This window comes from Rhipicephalus sanguineus, chromosome 3, assembly GCF_013339695.2.
Source record: "Rhipicephalus sanguineus isolate Rsan-2018 chromosome 3, BIME_Rsan_1.4, whole genome shotgun sequence".
NCBI lineage: Eukaryota > Metazoa > Arthropoda > Arachnida > Ixodida > Ixodidae > Rhipicephalus > Rhipicephalus sanguineus.
In genome coordinates, this window is record NC_051178.1 from 189,072,514 (window position 1) to 189,091,910 (window position 19,397).

Genomic DNA, 19,397 nt, shown 5'->3' on the forward strand with positions numbered 1-19,397 from the left:
AGTCATTAAAGGCGTTATTTCTTGATATAGAGATGTAGGTTTTAATGATGCAAAAGAGCGTAGCGTAGACATGGGTAAACTGCTAGAATACAACAGATGTAAAACCCTTACTAGCTTTAGCAGGCAATAAGTTTCGCCTCTCCATTTCAGAGGACAGGTAATCATCACCATCATTACCAACATCATAACTTTTGCGTGAGAGGCGACAGAAAAAAAAAGAAATTTTCTAAGCAGGAATGAACGGCTTGGCAATGTAATTACAGCAGGCTTGACGATGTGCGCAAACCGCTATGACAGCAGGCCGTCAAAGGTTAACTCACAGTTGTTAAGTGACTGCCATAGGAGAACAAATACCAGTTCTAGTGCGCCAGATCAATAATAATTAAAAAAAAACACGAAATGATTCTTTTCGTAGTCTGTCGGGCACGTCTACATGTGCGCTTCGCATTGAAATAAATCCCCAAATTAAAATGAAAACTGCAACTCATTTAGGCACACATAATAAGTACTCATAGCCACGCCGTACTGTTTAAAGGGACACTAAAGAGAAACAATGAATCGGTTTAGATTGATAAATTGTACTATGAGAACTCTAATGTCGCTAATTTGACCATCATAGGTTTATTAATAGAGGAGAAAATGAAGTTCAAAGTTTCATTTTTGAACTTCGCGCCGAAATCTCCGCGCGTGACGTCACTGATTTCAAAGTGTATTTATCGTATTTTGGCGCCATTGGCTCAACAAAATTTCCGCACACTTGGTATATAAAGTCTATGGCCCCCTCAGAGGACAATGTACTTCATTTTTACCGATTATGAAGTACGCAGGCCATACTAGTCGCCGTCAAAATATGTGACGTCATGGCGAATGGTGCGGAAATTGCAAGGTGGCGTCGCCACCCACATTTTCTTTTTGTGCATTTGTCCTCTCGTGGCCAGTGTGGTGTTTTTAGTATCGTGAAACAGTAGTTTACTAGTGTGTGAAGAATCGTTTTGCTCTTTAGTGTCCCTTTAAGTAACATTGAAACGTTCGCGGTTTCGGGAACTCCGGAAAATAATCGATTTCTCTAACAATACCATGAGACGATTGACGCGTGCGCCACGTCGAACAACAATTCTTGCCTGTATGCATGCCACAGACGCCAAGCATGTAGTGCGTGTGATTACTGTTCTTCGCACCTCACGTGCCCCTTAGCGAAAGTTGCTACGAGAAAGAACGCTCTATTTTCCCGCAATATTATAGCCTAGGTGATCAGCCCAGAAGTCGTAATGAAACAGCTTGTGCCGTTTCTTCGGCCAAAGTATTATAAATCAAATGTCATGTTATGTCACCGTCGTCGCGCTGACGCCATCACCTTTACTGCGTCACTAACGTGACTGTTCCCATTAATCAATCTTATCCCTAAATTTGGTAAAAGTTTCCGCCGTGGTGGTCTAGTGACTGTGGTGCTTGCCTGCTGACCCGAAGGTCGCGGGATCGAATCCCGGTCGCATTTCGTTGGAGTCGGTACGCTAGAGGCCCATGGGCTTATATCTAAGTACACGTTAAGGAACGCGAGGTGGTCAAAATTTCCAGAGCCCTCCACTACGACGTTTCTCATAATCATATCGGTGTTTTGGGGCGTAAACTAACAGTTATTGTTTGGTAACGGCATGCGGAACCACAAGCAATGCGGGGTCTTGCCCTGCGAGATGCTTCGCGTCACAACGACGGCCACAGTGCGCGGAATTTTACAAAGGTATGCTTCCATATTGCTAGCGAACACGCACAAAGGACGACATAGAAAGAGACAGGACAACCGCTAGTTATGGAAGCATACAATCAATACCAACTAACCCAGCTTAATAGATTTTACAAAGGTGTTTCTTTTTCTTAAATTTTTGCAGCTGCCTACGAAGAAGACATGGAATCGGATAGTGAGTATCATTTCTAAGCAATACTGTTATCTCATTGTCTGTTCTGAAAGAGCAATATTGTGACGTGGCTATGACGGCGAAGAATGCAGAAGACGAACGCGTAAAAAAAAAAGGATTGAACTCTTTGTTGGGCTAACTTGTGCCCGACAAAACAACACGAAGGGTGATGGCAGCGCACACATCAGACTAATATCGTGCGCTCAGTGGCGTTTCATCTTTCCATTACAGCCCGCGCTTGTGCTCTTACAGACACGTAGAATGCAACAAAACGGTTAGTCTACCGAACGAGGCCTATACTGCGGTGATGTCTTGCTCGTAATTCCCAACTTTACCGTCCGCTTCTCTATATAAGATTTTGGATGATAATTAAGACTCTTCAAGGAAGTAGTCTCTGACCACTTCCACTGATCTTTATGAAACGGTTGTGGAGTGGTAGATGTGGGTACACCCTCATGCAAAAGGAAATGGGAGGCGTAATGTGAAGAGGCAGCTGGAGGACTGCGATTCAGACTACAGTAGAAACACTCGTGGCCGACAACATTAACCGAGGTTTGCAAAAAATAAGTTGAGCTTGTAAGATGAACGAGGGTAAAGCGCAAAAAAAACGAGAAAGAGAACGTCGTTGACTAGTGCGTACAAACGAGGGCTACACGCTAACGCGCCATTCTCTGATGTCCCTCCCTATACTCTGACTCCATCATTGCGTCCGTGTTTTGAAACGCGGCGCCGATTGGTGGTTCGGAAAATGCTACGGTGTTATAGAGAAGCTCTGGATTGAACAGAAAGATGTTGAATGTTTTTTTTTTTCATTGCGATAGCAAATATATGGAATACAGAGGCACATTTTTGCCGTCGCCGTCGTCGTCATGTTCCGTATAAAGTCTAAATCGATAACATCGCTCTGGGCGTCGTATGTTCTATGTACGAGTGAAAGCTTGCACGAAGGTTGCCGACGGGCGCGCCTCAAGCAGAGATGAAACGCGCCGTCGGCTCCGTCGAGCGAAGGAGCATGAAGGGGTGCGGATGGGGGGGGGGGGGTCTGCGTCAATCGGACAGCAACTGCGAACTTTTATCAAACCGGCGCAGACAGACACTATCGCTACAGAGTTTAGCAGACGGCTCATACCTGTGCTCTCACAGCTAATTCGCAATGAAGCACGAAAATAGAAGGCAGGAAAACCACTTCGCTGCCTGGAGCGGCCGTATTTCCTTACGCCAATGCTTTGTATAGTTACGCCAGATGGGATCCTAGAGGAGTTAGCTGCTATCCTTACTTGGTATAACATTCCAATTAGTTGCTATCGCATTCATTGCTTCACCCTTGCGGGGAAACTGTGACTCCTTTTTTTGCCTTCTTCGTAGTAGACAACTTGGAAGGCCAGAGGGGCATTTTTACTCACCTGCTGTCGCAAGTCTACATTGGCATGGACCTAACCAAGGTCACCTTGCCCACTTTCATTCTGGAGAAACGCTCCCTGCTCGAAATGTACGCCGACTTCTTCGCCCACCCCGAGCTGTTTGTCAGGTGAGGCACCGCAGGTGTAAGAGACCGTTAGGATAAGGAATTTACAGTGCTTATGGATTCGCTATAGACCTCAGGTATACTCCATTTTCTTGTTACGCTTTTCTCTTGTTTCTTCTTTAATGTAAAGGCCGTCTTTCTAAAAAAAATGATAGAGGGATTACAATAAATATTTAGGATGTTACGATAGACATTGCACCGATTTTGAGGATTTGTACTTCAATTAGGCGCGAGGAAATGGGAAGTCGAAAATATAATTTAGGGACTCATTTAACAGGTCTTTTAGCTCTGTCATATTGAGATCCCTACACATCCAAACAAATTGTTTGCAGAGAGCTTAAGTCAACAGAAGTATCATAACGCCTTCGTTGGACGTGCTACGGACTATGTAGAATAAAAAAAAATATGTTCCCTTTGTGCAGACTGTCTGAAGAAAATTTGGCGTAGGTTAGATCGGTGTAAGCCCTTGGAGTTGATTTCAAAACTATTCCTTTAAATTTCTTTGTGAGAAAGCCGTTCGCCACTTGCGAAGAAAATCGAAGTCAACCGCAACCATCTGCCCAAGCTGCGCCGATCATGCTAATGTGACAGTGATTTTGCCACACGTATTAATCTGGTCTTCGGCGGTACAATTTGCCAAAATTTCCAGTTACAGCCTCGTTTGACGATTCACAATAGACTGGCGTTGAGTGCAAGTTTAAACACTCCTGACAAACTTACGCGGCAGCGCCGCCACTCAGTTTTTTTTTTCTGCAAGCTCTTGATGTCCTAAAAAGCCTTAGCTGACTTTTACGACTGTTTGAGCTGGAAGTCCGAGCTTGGAATCTGCTTGTCAAGCCTAGTTTTGTTTTGGCTCTTCTGTAATAGAAGTGGATACCTTGAAAATCTCCGTAACAGTGCCATGTATAGTGCCTGCGTGTTTTGTAACTCGGTAAACTGTACAATGACGCAAATGATTAAAGTTGTGCATCGAAAGTGCTTGGTGGCTAGCCTTTAATTTAGGTACACGGGCACTGAAATCGTGGGCTGCGAAGCAATACGGTACTGTAGAAGCCAGAAGGCCAGGCAGCTATCAGATCGTATTCCCCCCGAGCAAGCATGTTTTCCAAACTAACAGCCTCGACCAGAGACTAACAAACTATTTTTTCCACTCTACACTTGTCCCTGCTTTTCCTTTCTCTTACTTTTCCATTTCTCTCTCTAAACCGTAGAGCTTAGAATTATAGAACTATAGAGCTCTCTAAATCATGAGGCATGAAATTCCCGCAGTAACAGTATCTGAAAAGCCCTTGTGGTGATTTTGTACCTTCGCTGGAATGTGGTGGTGTGAACGTCTTTAGAGCGAGAAAAGCAGTCTGCGGACGAGAGTTTTGGTGTGGAAAATATTCTTGCGGAAAAGCCACTTACAGCACCTTGATATGTCAATTTGACAAACTGAACGAAACATGGAGAACTTATCAAGGGCTCCTTTTCTTTGTTAGACACAACCTAGTGATAGCAACATACGATGAAGCCAAGGTTGGTATAGGGAACGTTATCTGTGGTCTTTTAACTGTAGTGTAGTAATTATGATATAAATTTGAAGAAATTCAAGAGTACGAAAGCACAAACTTGCCGCTGGTAGGGACTGAACCTGCAACCTTCGGACAACGCGTCCGATGCTCTACCAATCGAGCTACAGGGCGGTCGTCCTCCTGTCCACTCCGTCGGTATTTAAGCGCACGTAAACTCGAACTATTACGAATATGTTCTCCGGAAATCTGCAACGTCAAAAGTCTCAGAGTAGTGCGGACGTACGAAGGAGACCCACATGATGTTTCTACACGGGAGAATGTGCTTGGCAGTATGGGTACCGTTGTTAACAAGAAAGCAACGTGTGTCGTCCGATGTCCGGCCATGCTCGCAGCATCGTGGACCGGGGCAACGCCAAGGAACGCATGGTGGAGGTTGTGCGGTGGTACCTGTCCGCCTTTCATGCTGGACGGAAGGGAGACTTGGCCAAGAAGCCTTACAATCCGATCTTGGGGGAGATCTTCCGCTGCTACTGGAGGATCGGCGACAAAGCAGGGGTCAGTGTGCATACGCTCTGTGTCTCTTCATTTTTTGTGTATTTGGCTGTGTACAGCGAGTGCTTAAATCGTTTACTTAGAGTTGATTAGATCGGTGTTGCAGCAATGGTGCGAATAAGTGTACGCGCTTAAAGCCAGTTGCGTATTTCTAGAATTAGTCTTCGCTTAAGTAAGGATGATTCGCTCAAGTGAAAAAGCCCGGGTAAAGGCTCCTAACGGAGGCGTTACCTAGTCGGACTTCAAACGCCGGCCTATTCCATATAACCCTACACCACTTATAAGCAGTTTTCTGATGGCACCCCGAATAGTAATCGCCCCACTGATCTTTCACTCACTACCGACCCCAACAAAACCGCCGTTACCAAGCACCGAACTTCATTCGCATAGTTAGCGCGGGTACCAATACTCTAGTCATCATAAAAGTTTATCAATTTCGCCGCATTAACACTCCTATGGCCCCTATGACAAATGCATAAGTCAAACGCTGGTTTTTGAATGAGATACAGCGACATAAGGCGGCAAGCAGTTTACGACAGTCTCTTTGCAGTTTAGGATATGACGTTTAACCCTTGTCTAATTGTGCGTTTGCATTGCTGGGCAGTACAGCGACCCCAGATCCTTTGTGACAAAGTGTTGAACAACCTTGCGATATCGCATGAGGTCACAAATCCCAGTAACAACCTATCATTATATTTTTCGACGTCAGATTACAGAGAACCATATCTGAGTGCATGGCAGCCAACCAATGACTTGAGGTCTTGTCAGAATTACATAAATGCACGGTAAGATCCTGATCAGAGGTCGTCCTGTTATCGCAGGATCCCGTGCCCGACGGACCGGTGCCCTGGGCTACCACGAACGACTTGTGCTTCATCGCCGAGCAGGTGTCCCACCACCCGCCCGGTAGGGTGACGAAATGTTTTTTTTTGTTCGCTCATTGCTTCTATTGAGTGATCTAAACATTGATCGCTACGCGAGTGGATGCGACCAAGCAAGTACGACGCAGCGCACCTCGAGTCAACAGTTCCCCAAAACGAGCATACACTGCGACGTTAAGGTGGTCAACACAGTGGTGGTGTATTTACACGGGAGGCCTGGTGGTAATCGCTCTGAAGGAATGTCCTCGCTAGCTAAATCCCGGTCACGTACGTGAAAAACAACCTAACGCAACCGACGGAAGCACACTTGACGCGAAAGCCACCTATCAGATGTATGCTGCACATGCACAGGGGCAGTCCGTCCTACCGCCGGACATATGATGTTGGACGTTCAGGATACAGAGAGTTCCAGCAGATATGCCTACGGTGTATAGCTTGAGAAGTGTGTCTCAACAAGGAACGCTGATCGGAGGCCACGACACTGACATGACGCATTGTAACCTTGAGCGTGTAATTGGGGCGCCAATCGGCGCATGTGACTAAAGTTTGTGAACACATTTTTGATTAGACGAACAACCATCCACTTTGTTAGAGATCTTATCCATCTAACGTTCCTGATGCTATCGGTCGAGTGGCCCGTGCGGTGTGGAAAACAAGGGTTGTCTAAATTGACTGCGGTAGCTGTAGCTCAATTTGGCGGCCTTGACCAGCTGGACTTATAGACGTACTAATATATCACCTTTGATAAGCGTTTGTGCCTTGCACATGTCTGTACCGAGGCACGAGAAGAAGTTCAAGCTTTTGCGGTGTCTTCACGATTGAGAATCGCTCAAAATGAAATCGTTGTAAACGTTTCGCTTGTGACGCAATCTCACAGTTACATCTGGCGATGGAGCTCTGAGTTTTCGTAACAGAGAGTTCCAGCAGATATGCCTACGGTGTATAGCTTGAGAAGTGTGTCTCAACAAGGAACGCTGATCGGAGGCCACGACACTGACATGACGCATTGTAACCTTGAGCGTGTAATTGGGGCGCCAATCGGCGCATGTGACTAAAGTTTGTGAACACATTTTTGATTAGACGAACAACCATCCACTTTGTTAGAGATCTTATCCATCTAACGTTCCTGATGCTATCGGTCGAGTGGCCCGTGCGGTGTGGAAAACAAGGGTTGTCTAAATTGACTGCGGTAGCTGTAGCTCAATTTGGCGGCCTTGACCAGCTGGACTTATAGACGTACTAATATATCACCTTTGATAAGCGTTTGTGCCTTGCACATGTCTGTACCGAGGCACGAGAAGAAGTTCAAGCTTTTGCGGTGTCTTCACGATTGAGAATCGCTCAAAATGAAATCGTTGTAAACGTTTCGCTTGTGACGCAATCTCACAGTTACATCTGGCGATGGAGCTCTGAGTTTTCGTAACCATTCGTAACCATTCATGATAATCGGCATAGGGCCCACTGTACGCTATCACAAAAGCTGAAAGCGTGCTACTTCATTTGAATAAAATGTGGACTACAAAATGAAAGCTCAAAGTGAGACAAATTGTTTGGGACTGTAGATAACAAGTAATGCTCGAAATATCTTTTTAGGTATTTCTTTTTTCTACTTTAACACGTGGTTGCTACCGCGGTTCTACAATGATTCAGCATGTACTCTTGCGAGCTGCGACTATCGCAGAGCTGTCTACTCTTACCATGGCATATGTAGCGAGATAGTGCCACAGCCAGCGACGGTGGCGTGCGTGCCACTACGTTGTAAACAATACAGTTTTGTAGTAGCAATGACATTTGGAAATGTGGCTTTATTCTGTCTGCAGAAGTCACTACCATGTATCTAAGACGATTTCAGACTTCTTCTGTACAAGTCGAAGCTGTTGTGACCGGCTAAGACGCTCTTGCGGTCCTACAAGAGCTGATCTCTGGTACTAAGGGGACCATATTAGGATTCACGACTAAATCACTTAGTCACAGCTTCCACGGACGGATCGCTAAAGCCCTCTGGCGTTTGGTTCTGCAGTGTCGGCCTTCTACGCGGAGCACGCGGGAAAAGGTATCTGCTGCTGCGCGCACATCTGGACTAAATCCAAGTTCCTGGGCATGTCCATCGGGGTGCACAACATCGGCCAGGGCACCATCTGGTTCATGCGTCACGATGAGGAGTACACGGTGAACTTCCCCAGCGGCTACGGACGCTCCATCTTCACCGTGCCCTGGATCGAGCTGGGAGGCACCGTCAACATCAACTGCGAGAAGACCGGCTACAGCTGCACCATCGAATTCCTCACCAAGGTATACTCCCTCTCTGTACGCTCCGACTTGGGAGACCGCTTAGGTTTCTGTGAAGTGGCGATCACAGGCAAATCATAAGGGCCTACGGATAAGCAACGCTGGTTAGGAGGCGCTCGATTACGCGTATGTATGTGTTCTCTCGATGACGTGATTTTCGGGCACACATTTCATGAACATAACGAACGAGTGGACGCCATTCTGGAATGCATTAGAAACGCTGTCCTGGTTCTTAATGCGAAAAAGTGTCGTTTCGGCGAGCGACAAACCTTGGTGCTTGGACACCTCGTCAACAAAGATGGCATCAGGCCTGACCCAAACAAGACAGCGGCCGTGAAAGCGTTTAAACCACCTCGCTCAACGAAGGAGCTTCGTAGCTTCTTAGGCCTGTGCTCGTATTTTCGCCGATTTATTCCTGCCTTTGCGGACGTTGCCTTCCCCTTGACCAGCCTGCTTCGTCAAGGTGCTAGTTTTGAATGGACACACAACTACGAGACTTCCTTCAACCAACTGAAGTTCCTACTCACGTCGCAGCCTATTCTCCGGCACTTTGATCCTTCTGCGGCGACTGAAGTTCATACTGATGCCAGCGGAATTGGCATAGGTGCAGTTCTAGTAGAGCGCTGCAATGAAAAGGAACACGTCATTGCATATGCTAGTAGAACTTTAAGTAAGCCGGAACGCAATTACACAGTGACTGAGCAAGAATGTCTGGCACTCGTCTTCGCTGTACGGCGATTCCGCTCATACCTGTACGGTCTTCCCTTCCAAGTGGTCACGGATAATCATTCCTTGTGCTGGCTTGTAAGCTTTCGCGATCCATCCGGCCGTCTTGCACGCTGGGCCATACGCTTGCAAGAGTACGACTTTACGGTATTGTACAAGAAAGGCAGGAAACATGATAGAGAGATTTGGGCACGCGGTGCCCAGCTCTCTCTCTCTCTCTCTTATGGTGGGCCTCCTCAAGGCTTGCCGAAGCTATATGGACCTAGCATTCAGAAATATAATAGTAAAATTTAGGATGATCTTACAGGACGCAAGCGCTACACTACATACAAATGCTAATAGATTTATACAGAAACCCCGGACTCATGCACGCCACGTATCCATGCAGACATGTAAACTACAAACAGATGCAGATCGTGTGGCGAGGTTGCCACGCTTAGTCACATGTTATGGGAGTTTCGGGACCTAATAGACAATTCGGACAGTGTCGATCCCTTCGTCTCTTCCACCGCCAGCCTCTCCGTTCGCGCTAGAAGACTGCACTGTTCAGCTCGAACCTGAGAGCACAAGCTGGGCCGTCTAGCAAGCCGAGTATCCCGCTTCTACACAAGGTCTCGGAACCGCGTCCACGGCGGGTGCCCACCCAAACCCACTAAAATGACGCCAGACTAGAATCTCATTTATTCGACCACAAAATTTATGCTCTTCTCAGTTCTGGAGATCTATCATTTCCACTGAAGCGCCACTGTATTCATATTGAATTATTCAGACTGCTCAGCAACCTGGCCCGTTATTACCACAAAGCTGGAACTTTCTGAGGATGTTGTTTGAGACGTAGACGCAAGCATAATCGATAGCTATACGTTATTAGATTCGATGTTTGAACTGCGGCGTCCACTAATTCACACGTCACCGAGCTAACACCTACCAAGAGCGAGCGCTCTTGCGAGACCAATTTCGCGCATTTGTGAGAGATAATGACACTGTCCGGTTAATACAAGGTCACGAAAATGGCACAATCGACACTTTGAGCAATGACAGACGAGCACCTTTGACTGATGCATCTTTGGGCAACACGTTGTTGCCCAATATGACATAAGCAATATAAGTGCCTCGGGAAGCTGGACACGTCAGCCTTAAGATTCATATCCCAGGGACGGCTTTCACAGGGACATCCATCTTCACACCTGTATACTACGTATGTTGCCAATCCCAACACTAGCGGGGTCTGCATTAAAGTTAAAGTCGGGCGAGTTTGTTATACTATTCACGGTTAAATTGCAGCCCAAACTTAATACACACAAATACAGTGAAATGGACAAACGAGTGCTCGTTTGTCCACTTCACCGCATCTCTGGCTACTGTGCGTGCTGCATTTTAACCGGCGTCTATAATCTTACGAAGCATTTTGCTCTTCGTATGTACAGCCGTTGATCGGAGGCAAGAAGCACCAGCTGACAGCAGAGATCTACCCGCCCAACGACAAGCGGCCTTTCCTCACGGTCTCTGGCGAGTGGAACGGCGTCATGACGGCCAAGAACATTCACGGGGTAAGAACACCCGCTGCGTCTCGATCGCTGCTCTGAAATATCCTCCATTCCTTGAGCGCATGCGTGGGTGCGGACCTGCGATTATGCATGCGCTCGCACCTGTGCGAAACGCGATCTTTCTCGTTGCAGTTGCGACACACGTGTATTTGAAGTCGTTTAGACCAGAACCTCAACGAATCGCTAGAGTACTTCCGTTATGAATGGCATAAGTGCGTGCAGTGTGAGACTGGGAATGCAGTTTAAAGAGTATCTTGCTGCAAAAAATGCTCCTAGATAAATATGCTCTCGCTTCTACACCAAGCGAAAGCTGTTTATCTGCCTGGCTTGGTACCAGCGATGCATAGCTTTTCTCATAGTGCTACAGCCGTCTACAATGTGACTATTAAAGTCAATCAGAGACTACACGAGTAGATGCAAGTAACGTTTCGCAGGGTGTACTAAAGTGACAAAAAAAGTTTCTTTTAAATGCGAAGCATTTCTTAGTGAATACCAAGGTACTTCTACCATTTCTATCTATCTATCTATCTATCTATCTATCTATCTATCTATCTATCTATCTATCTATCTATCTATCTATCTATCTATCTATCTATCTATCTATCCGCCTACGTCTGGGTGCTTTCGTGATCGCCTCCTTAACATGGCGTAGACCAAAATTGGGACGGGAGGGCAAGAAGGTGTCACGAATGTGACTGTCTGGTCATGACATAAATAACGTGAAAATCCTGTCGCGTACGTCGTCAAACCTTTTGCTCCAAACACGTGTGGCACATACTCGTATACCACGGGGCCGTGGTATATGGGTATGCGCCACAGGTGATTGACAGTTTACATCTACCAAGGAACGGCGAGAACAGACATTGGTAACCTAAATGCGAGATCGTCAAGAAAAACCGACACCGGCAGCGTAGACCTGACGAATGCAAAGAATAAAAATTTGGATACCAGCAGGAATCGAACCCAAGAATTCTGCGTGGCAGTCGCGTATTCTACCACAGAGCCACGCCTGGTCTAGAAACTACTGTCAAAAAAGACCCTATGCAGGTTTAATGTCGGTGCAACGTCAACTGTGTTTGTAGTAACAAGCGTTGAAAGCTGGGCGAGTTGGAAAGGTTTCATCTTCTAGCAAACTGCGCAGGCAGATGGGACATAAAGGAGGAACGAAAGGAACGAAAGTTCCTTTCGTTCCTTTCGTTCCTCCTTTCTTTCGTTCCTCCGAAAGGTACAGACGAGTCTGCGCTCGTCTGTACCTTTCGTCCCTTCTTTGTGTCCCGTCTGCTGCGCAGTTTGCTAGAAGATGTGGTTGTCGTGCTGCGTATCTAATTTTATAACAAAGCAATAAACAGTACATATGTACTCCTATATTTGCACACCTCCTCCATTTACAAAAATACGTCGATCCACCTCGTAACGCTTGGCTAAAAGCAAAAAAAAAAATGCAGCATAGAACTACTGGCTGACTGCTTCGCATAAAACTGATTTCCACAATTTGTGGGATCTCCCGAATTTTTTTTTTTGAACAATTGTCCAAGGGGCGTGATGGAACCACGAAGCATTATTTGTACTCTTTTTTGTGCCTGTACTTATACGCAGCTATCATAAATTAACACACATGGTAAAGTGAGAAAATTATACGCAATTATCTTTAGGCGTGAACGCTTATTGTGCATTTAGGTATTTAACTAATTCAGAGTTCTCACGGCGCCAAAACCAAAATATGATTACACTGGAGTAGTTCGGATTAATTCTGACCATCTAGGGTTCTTTAATGGGCACCTAAATCTAAGTGCAATTGTGCACTTTCATTTCGCCTTCCACGAAATACAGCAGCCGTGAATCGAACCCGCATCTTCAGGCTTAGCAGTGCTACACCAAAGCCGCTAAGCTGCGCTTAGCAGAGCTACAACGGCAGCTATCTAGTCAGGTAGCAGCGTAGGGCTAAAATGTCAACCTGTAAGTCGAGCAAGGCCAATAATGGGAAACATAGATATGCAGTTCCTTATTGCGTATAAATGAACAAAAAGACAAATGTGGCAAAGGAAAGTACACGAGAAGTTAACTGTTCTCCTAATTAAAATTACGAAACTTATCACTGGTGAATACTTATGTGGTTTCGGCGTACACCATCGGCATATTGCCTTTAATTTTCTATTTAGTCATTATTTCTGCATTTTCAAACATTGTAATGGCCAATTTCCCACGTGGCTTTTCCCAGTATTCGCTGGTTTTGTTGGCATTCATGCGATTATGACTCACAAGATATAATTTGATCTAGCGAAAATTGTCACAAGTGTCACTTTACTGCAGACCGAGGTGACCTTCGTCGACACGCACACCATGCCGATCACAAGAAAGATCGTCCAGCCGATAAAAGATCAGGTGGCCTACGAGTCTCGCAGGTGAGATGGCAGTGACTGGGAAAATGCGACAAGACTATTTAAAGGCTAGAGAGCGTCTGAATGCGAGCCATTTGGAACGTCTCCATAGTTAAATACAGCTCAATACAAACACGGGCCCAGTAAGGAGCCAAGAATAACGCTGACTGCCTACTGCTTTGATTAATAATAATAATAATAATAATAATAATAATAATAATAACAACAACAACAACAACAACAACAATAATAATAATAATAATAATAATAATAATAATAATAATAATAATAATAATAATAATAATAATAATAATAATAATAATAATAATAATAATTTATTTAAAATCAATACAATTAAGGCTTGATAAAAGGTGTGAGATTAAAAGCGAGGTACGAATGACTGAGGTTTCACACCATTTAAACAGGCAGCAGCCAATCATATATATTGCATTTGTATTGGCATGAAAGCAAAAAAAGAAAAGAGAGAAAGAGAGAGTCTATTCAGACCTATTCAAAACGAGAACAATTAGTGAAATGCACTTCTACGCGTTTCATTTTGTGGCATATGCATTAAGCAAACCTATGGGGAAAGAAAATTTACAAAGAATACGAAATCGCGTTGGCAAGCATTTAGCACAACATAAAAAAACAAAAACGAAACAGGATAACAACAGGCAACGATATGTGAAGATGATGCATGTAATGGTGCCAGTAGATTGCGATTTGAGGGATGTGTGTATATGTAAACGAACATTATGTGCAATGTTAGGAAGCTGTTGACGTAACGCGGAGACCAATCGTATAATTGCGTAGACGCGTATTAGAAATGTTCTCGAAGGTATAGCACACTGAAACGCGGTTCCGAAAACACAGCGCGGTTTATTATTGTATCTCCGCCATTGTTCCAACTACCTCCTCCTTCTCCACAGCAGACTACCCACTACTAGTTTATGTCCCAAGTGCGTCGTGCCAGAAGAAGAAGAAAAGTATGCCACAGATAGGCCCCCCCTGCAGACAAGTGGCCGTGGGCACTTGAAGAAAAAAAATGGTCAGACTGAGCTTGTCAGAATGGGTGCCGGCTTGATCCTTTCAATGCTGACTGTGTATTCATGCCCATTACGCAGGATTGTAAAATGATGTTCAGAACGCTTCAACGAGGAGCTCATGCTTGCGAACTTCTGACGTGATGCGATGAATGCGGAACTTGTTCTCGACTTGAATGAACCATAAGGAGGGATCGGCAAGCCACAGCTGTGGTAGCGTTATGGTAGTAGTACCTCCAACAACGCCGGAAGAGGGTACATGGCCAGGTGCAGTGGCAGCGGTACCAGGGCTGAGGCCGTCGAGATGCTCACGCTGCTCCATGGAAGGTCGCGTTCGTAGTCCGGGTCACCAATAAATATAGCACACTGAAACGCGGTTCCGAAAACACAGCGCGGTTTATTATTGTATCTCCGCCATTGTTCCAACTACCTCCTCCTTCTCCACAGCAGACTACCCACTACTAGTTTATGTCCCAAGTGCGTCGTGCCAGAAGAAGAAGAAAAGTATGCCACAAAGGAAATGTTTGCGTTGCGCAGTTCAATTAGAAGCAGTGGTAACTGATCGTAGCCGTAATTTGTTCGTACAGTAGGCAACACCCGCGCTGTCATATGTCGGAGTGGATACCGCGACTGAAAGGGAGGCACTGGGATACGGAGATTTTTTTATTGCGCACATACACTAGTACACTTTGAACGGGAGTGCACAGGAGAGGGCTGAATATGTATGTATACAGTGACAGAAACTTGTTGAGTCTGCTAACCTTAGTTAAATTAGAACAAATCTTATTATACTCAAGTTTTTTTCACTGGATGCATGCGCCGCTGGAGGTTCGGATAATTTGCCGCTCCCTTGCACTTCCCTTTCGACGTATACTAGTATATGTGCACAATAATGCTCACCAGTGTGACAGTTTTCCGTGCGCTGTTGCCTGTAAGTGCAAAATAAACCAAAGCAATTGGCATTCAGCGCTAGTCGTGTGTGCTTACTTGTCCGTGTTTGTATTGCGCTGTTTTTAACTACGAGCCTTACAGGGGCTGACAACTGGCCAGAAAATGGCCATAAACGGCGCCAGGGTATGGCCATATGGGGCGGGACAGCCGCTTTCGCTGAAACCCCCTCCCCCGAAAGCTTTAATAGGCTGTTTTAGCAGCAACAGTTTACCGTACGGTAATTACATCAATTCCGTATACCGTCATGGTCGGCGACAGTTTTTTTTTAGCCCGCAAAACCACCGTTAGCGACATGGATCATCTGAACACGTTACCCCACTCACTGAGCAACTCACACGGCCCTGAAACGTTTAAAAATTGCGTCAGATACGCAATGAGTGGTGCGAAAACTTGAGGAAACAGCGGGGTTGGTGGCTTTTCTCTCCTCCTCACCCACACTTACCTTTGCCACACCTTGCTACACTGTACTATGCAAGACTATGCTGCGCTTTCACCCTTCTCACCTTCCCTCTTTCCCTCGTCCTCACCCGCACCTCTCTTTCCCATCCTTTGTTGGAAAGTGAGGTCGGTACTATACATGGCTATTCGGTTCAGTTGTGTAGTTCTATGTAGTTCCCTGTAGTTCCCTGTAGTTCAGTTGTGTAGAACTATGTGTAGTTCAGTTGTGCTATGTTTCAACTTCGCTTTGCACAGCGGCGCCGAGTTTTGAGCGGTCGCCGGCCTCGGCTGGAACTCAAGCTTAAAAAAGCTCCGCTGGTAAAACTGCTACGTGCCGACCACGTCCGTACGGCATTTCCATACTTCACCATGCAGTAAACCGGCACTGTTAAAGCAGTTCCAATACGACAGCAAACGCGAGGCATTTTCGTTAGTCTTATGCAAAGGTTCTATTGCGTGTTCATCGTTCGAGCAGGTTGTGGAAGGACGTGACGCTTAACCTGAAGCGCAAGGACGTGGACAAAGCGACGGAGTTCAAGTCGCAGCTGGAAGACCGGCAGCGTAAAGAGGCGGCAGCGCGGAAGGAGTCCAACACCAAGTGGGAGACCAGGGTACGTTATCGAACGACAGCGATTAATTTATGACAGTAATACCATATGCCATCGGTATTGCCCGAACGAACGTCGATAGATTTAGGCCAGTAATGCGTCGATCAGCCGAATTCAGTAATACTTCTTCAGTGACCCGCCATGGTTGTGGTAATGGTACTAGGTTGTTGACCCGAAGGTCGCGGGATTGAATCCCGGTCGCTGCGGCCGCATTTTGACGGAGGCGAAATGCTAGAGGCCCGTGGACAAAGCGACGAGAGTTCAAGTCGCAGCTGGAAGACCGGCAGCGTAAAGGAGGCGGCAGCGCGGAAGGAGTCCAACACCAAGTGGGAGACCAGGGTACGTGATCGAACGACGTCAAAGTGCCGTCAAAGTGCATAGTAGATCCGAATGTAACGCAATGATGGGAGCCGGCAGATTGATACACAAGATGCAACAAAAGTTGTTTTAAACAGAGGTGAAGTGACTCAGACTTACTTGGCCGACGTTTCGATAGGTGGACATTAACTTTGACGAAAGGCGCCTCGTAATCCTTGGCGGGTTAGCTTTAAATAGTTAGTGGTTTGGGTCACGTGTCGCTACCGAAACCTGTCATCTGCAAAAGAGGACTCTAGAATAGGGATGGGCAATGCAAATCCCCGTACGTGATCATAATGGCGTGCGACACCACGTGGCACCATGGGCGACATCATGGGACTTCAACCACTAGCCCCGAAAGGCTAGAAAGGGCCGGTGGATGAAGTCACGTGGTGTCGCCCACCATTATGCCCACTACGAGAAATAACGTATGCCACGTGATCCCCACATTTGGCCATGTTTATAGGTCACGTGGAGTCGCGCACATGTGGGAAAATGTGACACCGTGTGACAACATGAGCCATGTGATTTCGACCACTGGCCCTTTTAAGGCTAGTGGTTGAAGTCACGTTTTGTCGTCCACCGTTATGCTCACATGCGGGACATGGCACGGTTCACCCCCGTTCCCGAGTCGTCTTTTGCAGATGACAGGTTCCGGTAGCGACGCCACGTGACGCAATTCACCAACTCTTTAAAGCTAACCGACCACAACATGACGAGGCATTTTTCAAAAATATCGGTCTATCTATTGAAAAGCCGGCCGGCCGGTCTGCGGCAACTTACTCCTGTTTAAACAACTTTTAGTAGACGAGAAGACACTTTTGCAGTGCATATTGTATGAAAGTTCACGACATATCCAATACACGGATCAGCAGATTTTTTAAAATCAAGAGGTGTTGTTTCCTTATTCTGGACATTGTAGGATACACTTGGACGATATCAAACGCTTCGTTTTTGTTTGCTTATCCGGACGCAGGTATTTGAGCCAGATGGGGACGGCTGGACATACAAGTACCCGCTGCAAAAGCGCCTAGGCATAAAGAGGAGGGGCCCTAAAGAAACGACTTCCACGACACCGTCGACGGCGAAATAAGCTCAGAAATTGCGCCCAGACACACTGGAGGCTTCCTCACGAACTCCCCAGCTATCCTGCGAGCTCTGTGTACGAAGAAAGATCTCCGCCCGTTTCCTCGTGGTCACCTGGGACATTTAGTCGGTGCCACTTGCACAAACCGTGTCTCGGGACGCTTTCAAGATTGGTAGCTGTGTGACCTTTTGGTACAGGCGGCGAGGCTCAAAGGACGTGGTTAACCGGCGGCGCGACGAACAGCTTTTGCGTCGAAATATGCCTCAAGGACTGTGATAATAAATTATGCTCCTCAGGAGCTTCATTTGTTGCTTTCAGAACGCTTCACACGTTCCTAAAAAAATCGGCTCTGCGATTGGCGACGCCGTTGATTTTTGGGAGGTTTTCGAACAACAGATATACGTATACATAATTGTGGGCGCATATTTCGCAATCGCGATAATGGCAGCGAGTGTGCGGTCCCAGGAAACTTCCGGTAACCTGCTTTGCCGGTCTGCTACGTTGGAACGAAAAGCCAGTTTCTGTGTCGTTGGAGTGTTTTTATGTAAAAGAAACGTACAATAATGCCTCAAAACTTAATATTTGAAATTTAGCGTAAGCATTAAGACAGTTTTACTTGCAAAGTCGTGCTTATGCACTGGTAAAAGTTTTGAACACCAGTAGGCTTCTTTTTTGCTGCACACTCGCTAGACGCCATTGCCTTTTTGTGCAATAAATTGAGCATGCCTAACCGGAAGCCGTTCAGAGCTCATGTTTGTAAACAGCGAGAGCGTCTAAGATTTCCAACAAGCGGCATTGCGGCTTATGCGCTAATGGTTTTAGAATATAGAAAAACCGGGGAAAGTTGTTGAGTCGCCACTGACGCATTGATTATAGTGTGAAAGAGTTTTTTTATCTTTTAAATTATTTTTTTCCGAGGAAGAACGCTATGGATTCCTTTTTCTTTTCTTAAAACCGCAACTGTCCTGTTTCATTACTTATCGCAACGCTTACCTCCACAATTCAGCTGCGTAACGTCGCATTTAATTACACTCCGGCAAATTACCAAGCGGCTTGTTCGCTAATGTTTGCCGTAAGCTAAACATCGTGGACGTTTTAATACGTGTCCACGGTGACCGAAAATCAAAACGATAGTTAAGCGATTTCCGGAGCGCTTCGCTCCAGCATCTCTCGTATCATATGGCGGTTTTCGGACATAAAACCCTAACAATTATTATTATCACTTTCCTTGCGTGTCAATGCGTGTGTTCGCGGTTACTGTGTTGGTTGAGACTCTGTATCATCTGTGGCACATACCCACATGACATGAACTCTGGTTTACGGGTATGTGCCACACGTGATTGAGAGAAAGAGTTTCATGACGTACGCGACAGGTATATTGCGTTATTCATGTCGTGACCAGCGAATCGTGTTCGTCATACACTAATCCCCTGCTATGCCAATTTTGGCATATAACAAGTTATGGAGACGACCAGGAGAGCGCCCAGACGTAGGCGGATAGATAGATAGATAGATAGATAGATAGATAGATAGATAGATAGATAGATAGATAGATAGATAGATAGATAGATAGATAGATAGATAGATA

General features: G+C 46.0%; 1 protein-coding gene across 1 annotated transcript; it reads left to right on the forward strand.

Moving 5' to 3' along the window:
• Nucleotides 1–3,262: 3,262 nt before the first annotated feature.
• On the forward strand, nt 3,263–18,354 carry LOC119387883 (oxysterol-binding protein-related protein 9; the record flags this gene model as incomplete). The annotated part of the gene is made up of 8 exons (XM_037655442.2): nt 3,263–3,441; nt 5,345–5,507; nt 6,326–6,410; nt 8,406–8,677; nt 10,828–10,950; nt 13,258–13,349; nt 16,233–16,368; nt 17,699–18,354. Coding segments are annotated over 8 exons (1,167 nt in total), but the record flags the coding sequence as incomplete, so codon positions are not given.
• Nucleotides 18,355–19,397: the final 1,043 nt, after the last annotated feature.